The sequence below is a fragment of the Chionomys nivalis genome, chromosome X (assembly GCF_950005125.1).
Source record: "Chionomys nivalis chromosome X, mChiNiv1.1, whole genome shotgun sequence".
NCBI lineage: Eukaryota > Metazoa > Chordata > Mammalia > Rodentia > Cricetidae > Chionomys > Chionomys nivalis.
The window spans coordinates 24,412,563-24,425,314 of NC_080112.1; the positions used below are offsets into that span (position 1 = coordinate 24,412,563).

At 45.1% G+C, this 12,752-nt stretch overlaps 1 protein-coding gene across 2 annotated transcripts in view; it reads left to right on the top strand.

Annotated features, from left to right (window-relative positions):
* The first annotated feature begins 5,354 nt into the window (after positions 1-5,354).
* The window catches only part of Shroom4 (shroom family member 4), a 201,720-nt gene continuing 194,322 nt past the window's right edge, over positions 5,355-12,752 (top strand). For both annotated transcript variants that reach the window (XM_057759472.1, XM_057759473.1), the window contains exon 1: positions 5,355-5,553. In XM_057759472.1, coding sequence (XP_057615455.1) covers positions 5,437-5,553 — 117 coding nt within the window. In that variant the 5' untranslated portion in view covers positions 5,355-5,436. The remainder of the gene's footprint in view (positions 5,554-12,752) is intronic.

A 12,752-nucleotide genomic window follows, 5' to 3' on the forward strand; every position in this document is an offset into this window, starting at 1 on the left:
GAGATCCACCTGCCTCTGTCTCCTGAGTGCTGGGATTAAAGTTTGCACCACCACAGTCTGACTGAATCTATAGCTTTTAACCTCAATACCAAGCAATTGCTCTTGCAATTTTTGATAACATTTCATACATTTCTCAGTGTATGAAAAAATGGAATATTTAAGCAACAGAAGTACTCTTGATAAAGTTATTCAAAGAAATATAAAGTCCATATTTCTCTAGCAGTTATGTTTTCACAATGATTTATTTAACTAAAATGGTTTCTAGGCTATAGTATTTTGTAACTAATGTTAAATTAGCTTTAATTAAGAAGTAACAAATCTCAGCCGTAAATCTTTCTCTAGCCCTAGGCAAAATTCCCTATGAATTAGATAAACACTCTTTAGCAGGAGAGTCTGCTCTGCTTAGAGTTGTCCTTTGCAATGCTTTCCCACCTCCAACTGCCTTACACTCTCAGCTAATAAATAATTAAAAAGGAGCTTGCTGCTTTCATAACCTGTATATGAATAATACCTGCAACGTCAGACTACTTCTTCCCTTTCCACTGACAATTATCACCGCCCTAGATCTCTCTCTCTCCCTCTCCCTCCCTCTCTCTCTCAGAAACTTCCAGAGGAGGCAGAGAAAGTACCTGAAAGAAAGGACCCTAGAATCTGAGTACAATAAATAGCCCGCATGAGGCTCCAGCCCCCAACCCGGCCCTGTCTAGTTCCAGAACCAAAAACAACTTACAAAACACCTTGTGATTGTACTCCTGATAAGATTTGTTTTGCTAAAAAAGTTGTCTGTGCTCCCTTTTGCCTAAGAGACAAGTGACATAGGGATAGTCTTTGGCCACCAACACTGGAAATTTTGAGGTAGCATTGGAGAGATATAACTAACAAAGTAGTGAGCCATCTCTGCCTTGCGTTTCATGTGTCAAATGGTAACCATCATTCTGTCTTACTCTGTTTTTCCCAAGGAGTTGACAAAATTCACCAAGTACTGTGTCCACAGAACATTAGATAACAGTCACAAAACACAGGTTAGATTTCTCTAATATAAAAATTTCCTTAAAGGTAACACTTTCCGTGCTATTTACAGGCGAGAAAGGTCTCATTTTTTTTCTTCATTATAGATTATGTAGGTCTGGCTTCTTCTTTACTTCTACTCTGAGGTCATACTTTCTTCCCTTCCCTGTGCTGGTGGTGTTAAAAGAAAGATGGCTATTACTAAGGTTCTTTAAAAAAATCATTAAGATTCTGTGATTATTGTCCTTGGATATAAGTCAGGAGACATGCTTTCATTCCCTTTCTGTCCTTTCAACATACATGTCCAGCTCAGTCTCTTTAGAGTGACATGGAGGTTGGGCTACCCATAATCCCTGTTACATCAACATAGGGACAGAAGAAATTGTAGGTGCATTTGGAAACAGATGCATATATATGCTCAGAAGGCAATATGGACCCTCATGCAGAAGACAGACACCTGTAATATAGATATGGGTTGGGTAGACACATTTGGGGAGAGTGGTAAATGACAAATTCTTTTCTTTCTACTCCCAAATTGAGAACCAACTGATAGACACAGAGAAAAGATGGGAAAAAAAATAGCAATTTATAATGGTTACAAATCGTTTTGGGAAATAGGAAGTAGGAAGGTTGTCATCATTGGTTTCTTAGTGGTTCCCTTTAGCCATATGCATGTAAAAATGCCCCTATCACATGAAAGAGGAGAGAGAGAATGCACTCTATTTTATCAAAAGTCTTGCCCCATGGAAATGGTATGAGAGTGAAAACTTTATTGAGGCACTAGTTTATAAGTTTCAAAAAAGCTCACAGAGCCACGATTTTAGTCTTCTTGCTTCCCAGAAGGTAAACTGATGAATAAAGTGTAAATGAAAAGGAGACTTTAATCTATGTACTGAAATTATTTCACATATGCATACAATGCATTTTGAGCAGTTCATTCCCACCTCCCCCAAACTATTCAGAAATCCATTCCCAACTCAGTTTTGTGCCTTCTTTAGTAACCCATTAGGTCCAGATTGTGCTGTCGATATCTTCAGGGGTGTGGGCCCATCCATTGGAGCATAGTCAGACTGCCAGGGGCCACACCCTTAAGGAAAACCGACTCTCCCTCCCCCTAGCAGCCAACACCAATTAACAGCCCCTCGGTTAGGGGAAGGGGCTCGATCCCCTCCCACTCTCCATGCCGGAATGTTGTCAGGCTTGATCCTGTATAGCTCTTGTGCAGATCAAAGGGGTGAAACCACTTAGCCTGGCCTGTTCTAGCTGTTCTATTTTAGATACTTTGTTGTCCTCCTTGACCTTTACATTTTAGCATGATGTTTATTAAAAAGGTCATTATTTTTAATATTGTGTGCAAGTGTCCATGATGGCCAGAGGTGGGGAATCTTCCTGGAGGTAGAGTTACAAGTGGTTATAAGCTGCCAGACATGGGTGCTGGGAACTGAACTTGGATCCTCTGCAAGAGCATTAAGCATTCTTCACACTGAGCTATGTCTTTAACCCCTAGCATAATACTTTAAACTACTAGCGTGACATAGGATTTCACATACATCCCCCTTTTTTTCTTATTTTAATGTGTTATTGCCAGTCATCACTCCTCTGTTGATATGCAGTTTTCTATTTCTACCTGCATTGGAGTTTCAACTTTTTTTGTGTACACAGGCAATTTAACATAGAGTGAAGTCATCATCTGTGTTATGGTTCCAGTGTGTGTGCAAGAATACACCTGGCAGCTGTTCTCTATTGCTGTATTCTTATTTGAGTCATCTCACTCATCAGATCTTTGTTTGCATGTGTGTGTGCATGTATAGTGTTCAAACCGTGGTTAGGAAGTAATCACAGAGTTTGTAAATTACAGAGGAATCCAAAAAATCAAGTAGCTCAACCCTTACGAGTTTATAGAAAAGTGACTTTGCTAACTAATGGTATAGCCAGCTTAGAGTTCCGTTTTCTCACATCAGGCATGGTGGTACGTACTTACTCTTCCAGCAATGGAGAACTGTGAGTTCAAGTGCAGCCCTCCACTTTTATAGTAAGACTATAAAAAATGTAAAAATGAAAGAGTAGTGGCTTTTTTCCCAGAAAAGCAGAAAGATGTCTCCATCATATGTACAAAATGTCTATTATTTCTGTATTGTTTATGCAAAGAATGAAGTAATTCAAGTTCTTCCCCTTTAGTGACAAAAAGGAGAGGAAGAACCCAACAGCACTATGGAGTATGGCTTGGAAGGAAAATAGTTTGGTTCAAGGCTAGCTCAGGGCCTTGTTTCATATTAAGGTTGAGGGGATTTTTACTTTTTTTTTCTTTCCAAAGTGTTTTCATGTGTATTATTTCATCTTAGTCTCTCAGTAGGACTCAGAGGCAGCAAAGTCAGAACTTGTTAACAGAAGTTTACAGATGAAGAAAATAAGATGGCCAAGACTTGGCTCAGTGATTTCTTCAAGGCCACCTCTCTAATTAGTGGCAAGGCCAAGGTTCAGAAGCACGTCTCCTGTTTACAAATACCTTCAAGTCTTAGACACAAAAGTCTAGTAGTTCTTGGGTAATGATCATTCATCCTGCAGACTGAACTTTACAGATTTCTAAATGCTAACACTGGGACCTACTGAGCTGCACTAAGGTAATTCAGTGCTAGGAGTGATTGTCTAGCACTCTTACAAGGCCCTGGGTTCTATCCCTGGTGCTGTACGACTGCATGTACACACATATCAACAAGTTGTTTCAATTCCTAGCATCAAAAACATGAATGGTTCAAGTCCTAGTATCAAAAACATGAATATAAAAAGAGGGGTAAAGGGAAATATCTAAAGGTAGAACACTTGCTTGTCATGAACAAGGCCCAGGCTCTAGGCTAAATTTCTTTTAAAGGGATCAGCACATTGAGATGGCCCATTTTTTGATTTCTAGAACTAGGCTCAAGGTGTTTTTGTTAGATCTGTCTAAGTGTTTGAGTGTGGCTTCTTATGTGTTTCGCCTCTAAGGACATAAAGCAGATTATGAACATCTAAGTGACCACTGTGAGAGACTTCCTTGGCATGCTGGAGCATAGGGCAGGCAGCAGGATGTTTAAGAAGCAGTGAGGAAGTGGGAGCAGAGAGCAGACACCTGAACTGTAGGAAGCTTTCCAGTGGAAGGAAGGGACTGGATAAGGTTTGCCTGTGATGAGGAAGAAATTTCATAGGAAGAAGGAAAGGACACTCGACAGCAAGACAAAGTAAGAATGCCCTGTTGATTCAGCGTTGACTTGTCAACACTTTCCCTGCTAGTGTGAAGCTCTTTAGAAAGTGACTTCCCACTTGTGGCTGCCGAGAAAACACCCTGAGAGGGGAGATAAACTGCTTAGGTCAAGGTGGAGAGATCAGCGTCAGATGAAGTACCACATTCATCTCTCAGGACTGTTCCTGTAGCTCTTACGCCTGTTCTAAAGGTCAGAGAAATAAGTTCAACTAAGAACAGATGATTGGATAGTTTTAGGTCCCGTGTAAAAGCTGATTCTTCCAAAAGGCACATCGTGAATTGGCTATCTTATCAATGGATGCTCTTTCTTGGAGGCTTGTTTTCTGCTAGGCATAACTTTGCAGATCCTTGGCTTGGTCATCTCTGTGGGGCAAGTGCAAGGCAGTGCCAGGAGTCCTGGATGACTGGGACTCTCACAGGACTCCCATAGACACCAGCAGGGAGCTAGCTTATAACTGAGCAGGGACATCCTCAGTGTTCCTTTATTTAAACTATGCTCCTAGGCAATGTTCCATCATGACTCCACACAACTAGTGTGTCCATGGAGCAGCCTACACGCACAATCCTGCTCTATTCGCTGGTACTTTCCTTTCCACCCCTGTAGGCGAGGTCCAGATTAGCAGTCTTGTAAACCCCCTCCCCCGCTCCAGGACCTGGGTCTCAGGAACTTTTGAAGAAAAAGCACTCAAAAACTTGAAGGCGTTAATCAGAAAAGTGTACTAGGCCACGAGGGCCATGCACACTGACTTTCACCTCGGTTTGCTTGGACTGAAGGAGGGGCGCGTAGCTCCGCAGTAAAGAGGAGGACCAAAGAGGGGGCCTACTTGAATGAAACAATGTAACAATTGATGTGAGGCCTCGCCTTGCTCCCACTCCTCAGCGATCCTATAGGCGAGGTCCCAGAGACTGCCCCTCCCCATTGCTCCGTTTTCTTGTCCATTAAGCACCATCCCTCCGCCTCTCTTTCCTTCTTTTCTTTTTCCCCCTTCTCTTCCCCCTCCCCCCCTCTCTCCAGCTCCGTGTCATTTCCTCCTAGGGCTCACTAGCTGCCTGAGCGTCTCCAGCCGGGAGAGTAGGCGGAGCGGGGCGGCGCGGCGCTGGGGGACGATGGTGGCTGAGCAGCTGGGGGCGGAGGCTCGGTAGCCCCCGCGGAAAAGGAGCCCGGCGGCGCCTGGCCAGCCGAGCCGAGGATGGAGAACCGGCCGGGGTCCTTCCAGTACGTCCCGGTGCAGCTGCAAGGGGGGGCGCCCTGGGGCTTCACCCTGAAGGGGGGCTTGGAGCACTGCGAGCCGCTCACGGTGTCGAAGGTAAGGAGCGCTGGCTCGCTCCTCACGGCGTCCAACTTTGAATGGGCTAGCGGGTGCGCAAGAGTGCGCCGGTGCGGGCCTCAGCCCCACTTGGCGACTTGGCCGGCCGGAGTCCGAGGGGCTGTAGGCGCACCGAGGGGCATCGTGCTGCGGGAGCGGGCTGCAGCTCAGTGTGGCTGGAGGGTGGGACCTGAGCCACCCGGCCCTGCCTGAGCTGTGCGCGCAGTCACACTCGCAGGGCACTGGGGCAGCCCGGCTCCCCCCACGATGAGGCGGCCACTCACCTCCGTGTGGGCTGCAGGAAATGGCGGCTGCTGGGGGTTCTCCTTGTTTCGGAGGCCCCTGCGCCCCGCAGGACAGCGAGGGGCTGAAGGCTTGGGCGGTGGGGCTCGGCGCTAGCTCTCCCTGCTCTCCCTGGGGCTGTCCTGCCCGAGGCAGGTTGCTGGGGTCTGGCGCAGAGCTAGGGGGGGGGGGGATGAGGCATTGCTGACTTTTCTCACTCTCTTGTCCCGCAGCCGGACGCACACACACCCCGTGTTCAGCGCCGGGGCGTTGCTTGCTGCCGGTTTCACTCGGCCTTTTCCTCCCTCCCGAGTACTGCCCCGCGCCGGCGCGATTTCTTGCGCGCTGAGAAGTGTGGAGAGAACTTTTGTGCCGTGGAGCACAGCTGTGCTGAAGTGGCCACTAGGGTTGGTTTGATTTAGGAGCCTGTGATCAGCTGGAACCAAGTTGCAGCTAGAGGCCAGGGGAGAGAAGCTCCCCCAAGAGCTCGGGAACCTCCAAACCCAGGCGTCTTGAGTGGGGGAAGTGAGGGTGGAGGAGGGGGGCAGTTGGGGCAGTTACTGGAAGAATGACTTGTAAGACGACTCACCTTGAAGCACTAGATTGCCAGGTGGAGGGACTTCCTGAACTTTAGCCCATTTTTGTTGCTGTTTTAGTTTCTCTACACACTCAGCTCTCTCTTGCGCTCTTCCAAACCACGCAAACTGCAGTTGAGATTGGAGATGGCGGTTTTGGCGGGAGGTAGAAAGACGTAGCTTTTTTAAGGTAACAAATGTGACTATAGGGATTCTGTTTTTCCCTGTTGTTAACATAGCAGCTGGGATCTGGGGATTACTGCCCCCTCCTCCATCATAACCCATGTTGCTTTCTCCATGCGTTGGAATGGCTCACTAACTAACTTGTATGGGCGTTCTTCAGGTGTTGGGGCAACGCTTTATGTTGCTCGTGTGTGAGCCAGTCAGCTCCGGCTCTTTGAGGTGTATTGAGGTAACATTTGGGGTGGGTATTGGCAGGGACCTCGAGAGGACCTTTAGCCTCCCCAAACCAGGCGCTCTTCATCCAGTATTGGTAACCAGACTGAGATAGATGCCTTTATACTGTATCCTCACCCCCCCCCCCCCAGCACTTCCCTGGGTGTTCTCTGGAGCAAACTACTTAAAAAAAAATCAAACAGCCCCGTTGGAGAGAGGGGTATCCTAGCCTTGAAGAATTTCTTCTAATCAAACTCCTCCTCTTCCCCTCTCTTTCTGCCAAGGTCACAATGGGATATGCAGCCCACGGTAGTCTGGCAATTCCTCCCTTTCTTTTCCTCCTCGGGCCGCCCACAGAATTTTCAGTCGGCCTAGACAACCTGCCCTGGAGAGGTCATTTTTCAGCTTTGTCCAGGCTGACCCAACCTGCCAGACACCTCTGAGAGTGCTTGTTGCTGTGGTCCTGAAGTATTTTCTGAGCCCATAGGAGCATGGCAGGGGGTGTTACTAAGCATGGGGCAGCCAGCAATTTGTGGTCTGGTGTGGGGATTATTTGGGGGTAGATGAGGGTTTTCTTGGCCACACTGTGAAGGAAGTGCCTCGCGTGTGGAGAGGCAGGGTGCCTTTTAATGATTCCCTTTCTGCTGAATGCACACTTGGCCCCTATTATATGAAGGTTCATTATTACATGCACGGATATGCAGGAGGTAAAATCACTTTACCCATTGCTTTCAAACAGCCTGGCTCCTAAGAGTAAAAGCCAGGTATATAACTTATATAACTGGGTTAGCTAGGATGTTACATAAAGGGGGTGGTTTTTTTCACCCAGTATAATGTTTGACTGCTTTTTTTTATAAGCAAGCTATGTTTCATTAATTCCATTTTCATTTTTTATACTTTAATGCATTTTTAAATTTCATTTCATGAGATATTTCATTAATTCCATTCTCTCTTTTTCTACTTTAGTATGATTCCTTTGTGCTTTAGAATAATCCAGCTGTCTCCCCACAAGTCTGCATTCACTGGTGGCTTTGGGCTAGAAATAGAATTGAACTGGTAAATGAAAACTATCTGGATTCTAATCCTTGCCTTGTCATTCTTTGCACTGGAATCCTGGGAGTACCACTCGCCTTTCCTGAGCATCCCTAGGTCTAAAATGAATTTGAAGTAAGCAGTCCTTAAATGACACTGTGATGGTCTGGTAGGGAACCCATTGTCCTAGCCCTGGCACTCTTTTCACCAGAACTGCTGTGTAGTCAGGAAGATGGCTGTTTCACTTGCATCTGATGGCGCTGTGCAATGTGTGCGTCTCATCCCTTACTTCCTGAGCCTATCTCAGACACACTGGGAGACAGTCAGGGAAGGCTACAGAACATCTGATGGAAAACCGACTCTTTAGTGCATCCAGTCGCTTGCTTCAGTCCATCATGCTGTTTATTTACCATGACCTAGAGAATATCTTGATTTGGGGGTGAGTACTACAGGTTGTAAGAAACATGGATTAATAACTTTTAGGGATATATCTAATCTAGGCTTCTCGGCCTCTAACTCCAGTGGTGTTTTCCATGCCATGTAGTCCTCCATGATGACTGGATTTCAGGTATACATTAATGAAGTCTGGGCCCAAGGAGGTGGGGAAAGACTGTTTTGGTAACTGAATAACTAAGGTTTGTGAAAGACAGAAGAGCCCAGAGCCATGATAGAAAATGGCAGCAAACCTCCTTTGGTGCTGGGGAAATACAAAAGTAGTTTTGGTTAGGATGATGTGTTGCACCTGCTTGGGAAAAGTAGGGATATCAGGGAGATGAAGGAAATTGAGAAAGGGTGATTGGTAGGAGGAGGAGGTGTGGGATAGGAAAGCTTGCTTTCCATTTGCCATAGACAGACCTTTAGACCCGGGAATGATCAGGTTGGGAAAATCATCCCAGATGTCCAGAATTGAGCTGCCTGATTTAGTGAGACTTGTATAGCTATCTGTTGATAATCAAGTGGTTTTCTATTGATAATCAAGTGCCAAAACAGAGCAGTTAAAGCCAATTGTATTGATTATCACAAGTTTTAGGAGGTAGTTTATGATTTTTCCATATGCTATGGTAATATTACTGAAGTCATGACAAATGAAAGAAGATGACCATGAGGGAGTGGTCCTTTGACCTTACCATGGTTAATTTCTTTGACTAGCTTCTCATACTAGACCAGGGAGGGTATTGTTGAATGAAATGGGGATTCTCTTCTAACCAGCTGTTTCTGCTTTACTGTGTAGGGTCCTTATCTACAGTTTAGACCGTTTAGATGAAGGTAACATCTTGCATTGGAAAATAACTTTTGGGGGGTAATAAGTGAACCTTGCAAAGTCTGGCATCAGTGAATCTGTATCCTATAGGGTCTTTTCGAGGCTACAGAGATTTCAGCAGTATCCTTCTTGTGTGTGGAAGGGAAAGAAGGAGGAAAAAAATTGAACTTAGGTTTAAGGTTCCTGGGTTCATTTCAAGTTCATAAACATGTGCCTTTAAGTTAAACAAGCATAGAGAAGAGAAAGGGTGGGGACCAGTGTCAGATACAGGGAAAGGAGAAGGAAAACTAGGATGAAAAGACAGGACAGAAGATTGTTCTTGCTCACCCAACATATTTGCATTTTTTTCTGGCCTGTTTTTTGGTTAGGTTTCTCAATTTAGCACAGTGAGTCAAACGGGAGCTAGTTACTGTTCTCTAACAAAGTGGGGTGGCGTGGGAGAGGAGTCTGCAGGAGAATGCCTACATAGCATGCATGGATATTCCCCTGCCAGATCCAAGTCACTATTTACAGAGTGTCAATAGGCATGCCTGCCTCGTGTTCACTATCACAGAGGATGTGAGAATGACTTTGATAAACCCTTTGCTATCCTTGACCTTGTACAAAGGCAGGGCCTGATCTTCAACTTCTTCGTAGGCTCCACTGCTTCCCACTCTACCCTGATTGCTAGACTCACAAAAGGAGGGAGTTGAAGCCTTAAAGGGCGTCCCAAATGATCAGATTCAAGCTTTTCTTGTGACTGTGCTTTTGAGCCCCTGTTGGATGCAGAGGTTAGATAAGCAACGATAAACCTTTCAGATAGTTTAGCTGCGTCAGACCTAGCCCCACCCCAGCAAGGGCCTGGCAGTCCCCAAAGTATCTTCACAGGGTATGGATTGTAGGAGATAAATACAGTCTGATTGCTTATATGAATCCTTCCCTGCTCTTCCCCACCAGAATCTATGAAGGTGTCTACTGCATCACTTCTATGACTTATTTCTACTTTCCTTCCAGAAAGGACACAGCATGTGGGGACATGGACTAGGAATCTATCCAAGGATAGAAGAGGAAGGCAGATCAAGAAGATTGTATAGTATGTCTTGTAAAGCTTGGCTAGCCATTGCATATGTAGGCTTTTAGGTCCTGTCACGTGTAACTTGCATACATAGGATTTTAGGTCTTTCAGACATTCCCAGTATCTTGCCGATTTATCCTCTGAAGGAAAGGGGGCCATGCCTGTCACAGGGTTTTCCCTCTCAGAAACCCCAAAGACAATAGCTCCAGCTGGAAGACACTTGAGCATTGTTCTTTAAACAGTTAAAATGTTTTCCCCTTGCTTTTCCCAGAACCCTCTCCAGGAATTTTGTTAAAGAGAAAAAGAGACAGTTTCAGAGACTACTAGTTATGGGGCAATTATCATGAGAGGACACAACTGTGTTTATAGTTAGGCTTCGTCCAACCAGAGGAAAATGTGCGGAGCCATCTGTGAGAAGTTAATGAAGAGCAGTAGAGATTACAGGAAGGCATGCTCCCAGTGCCCGCTGCCACCATGTCCCGAAGGGCATGCTTAACTCGGGGCTGCTGGACTGCTGCTGCTCCTGGAGGGACTCGGGGACTGAGTCTCAAAGTTTTGGGAAGTCACCTAGTTTAAGATCATTAAGGAACTTGCTGTGGAGGATGTCTCTCTGATAGGTTCTCTACTGATCCTGGGGGAGCATGTGCGTATTTAAGCCTGTCCGTTTCGCTGCTGTCAGGTCTTAGATGTGGACAGTTTTCCCCCTATGTTGAACTGCAAAGATTTCTTCTTGCCTATCATCCATGGGGCTAAACTCTGCAAGTTTGGACCATACACAACAATGATGCTTCCTCTAATGTAGAAAAAAGCCCTTGAGAGGATGAAAAAAATTTATGTGCTTCCTCAACGTTTTCTTATGGGGTCTGAGATTCAGCGTTCCCCTCTGTACTTTCAAGAATAAGATTTATGGATTTTCTCAACTCTTATGGCATTGAGGTTACTCTTCCCACTCTGGATCCACTCTACCTTGTCCACTGTGTGTTTTCTCTCTCTCTCTCTCTTTCTCTCTCTCTCTGTGTGTGTGTGTGTGTGTGTGTGTTCTCTCTCTCTCTCTCTCTTCTCAATTTCTGGTGCTCAAGATCAAACATAGGACATTGTGCTCTACCACTGAACTATATCCCCTACTCCTTACTGAACTTATGGAGCCTACAACAGAATATGGCAACTGGCGAATATTATAAAAACTGAGACTTTTGTGGTGAGAATTGCTTCCAGGGCCTTTTCCATGGTAAGTATGCCTCCTACCACTGAGCTCCATCTATAGACCATTCTTTTAAAAACATACAGCTGGGGGGTGGGTGTGGAAAGATGGCTCAGCAGTTAAGAGGGCTTCTGTTCTTGCAGGAGACCTTGGTTTGATTTTCATTATCTAATGGCAGCTCAAAACTATAACAGTTTCAAGGGATCAACCTTCTTCTGACCTCCACAGGCTCCTTTATGCACGCTCACACACACTCATAAGTATTATTAAAAGAAGATACAGCTTAGGTTTATCTGGTGGCCCAATCATAGAAGGTCTGTGTCCATGTCTAATAATTGAAGGAAGTACTATACTTCTGGTAATCACGACTTGTCCAGGGTCTTTACATAAGCATGGAGGAAAGCCATGTGATGAATTGTGTATGTGTGTGTGTGATGTATGTGTTTGCAAGTGTGTGTGCTTGAGCATGTGTGGAGGTCAGAGGCAGATGTTGGATTTTTTTCCCCTCTGTTCTCTACTATATTTTTTGAGACTGGGTCTCTGAGCCTAGAGCTCTTGCATTGTCTGGACTGCTTGGCCTTTGAGCCTCTGGGATCCATCTATTCCTGAGCCCGCCCCAGTGCTGGGGTTATAGGTATTCATCATCCCACCTGGCTTAAACATGGCTCCTCGTGCTTACACAGCAAACACTTTACCCACCGAGCCATCTCCCTAGCCACATGTAAGACATTTTTGAGTGACAAGTTTTATCTCCTACAATTAATGTGGAATTTCCCCTGCTCCTAGCCCAGAGCAGCCATGAGAAAGACACTCCATGGGAGAGGAGACAGAAGGCATAAGACTTGCCTTTATGGAGCATATATATCTAAATAAAGACCTCATTAAATTACAGAGGAGGAGATGACATTTAATAAATGCTGTCAAAATCAAAATTTGGATTTTTTTTAACCTGTCTGAACTTCCCTCCTAGGAAAAGTAATTATTTCCAAAATTGAAAATACCAGTCATATGTGACATATAAGCAGTCTCTCATATATAATATATGAGTCTTTATGTAGAGGTTTGGATATGGAGTCTCTGCCCCATGTCTCATTAGATATACTGCTGTTGACACAGTGGTTCCTGCAATTCTGGGGTCTTCTGTTTGGATCTGAAATAGCCACAGAAGTTACTCCTGTTGAAGGACTTAGATTTACAGATCTATCTCCCAGTATTTCACCATTTATCCCCTGATCTAAGAAAATGCCTTTTTTTTCCCTCATGAAGCATAGACCAGGGAGTGGATTGGAGCAGGACTTAACCCTCATTATTGGAGGACGATGGGTCTAAGGGAAAGAGAGTTGAAGTCTAGAAAACATGTCCACAGTGACAATTAGTTGTCATTAGGCTTATTCAGGA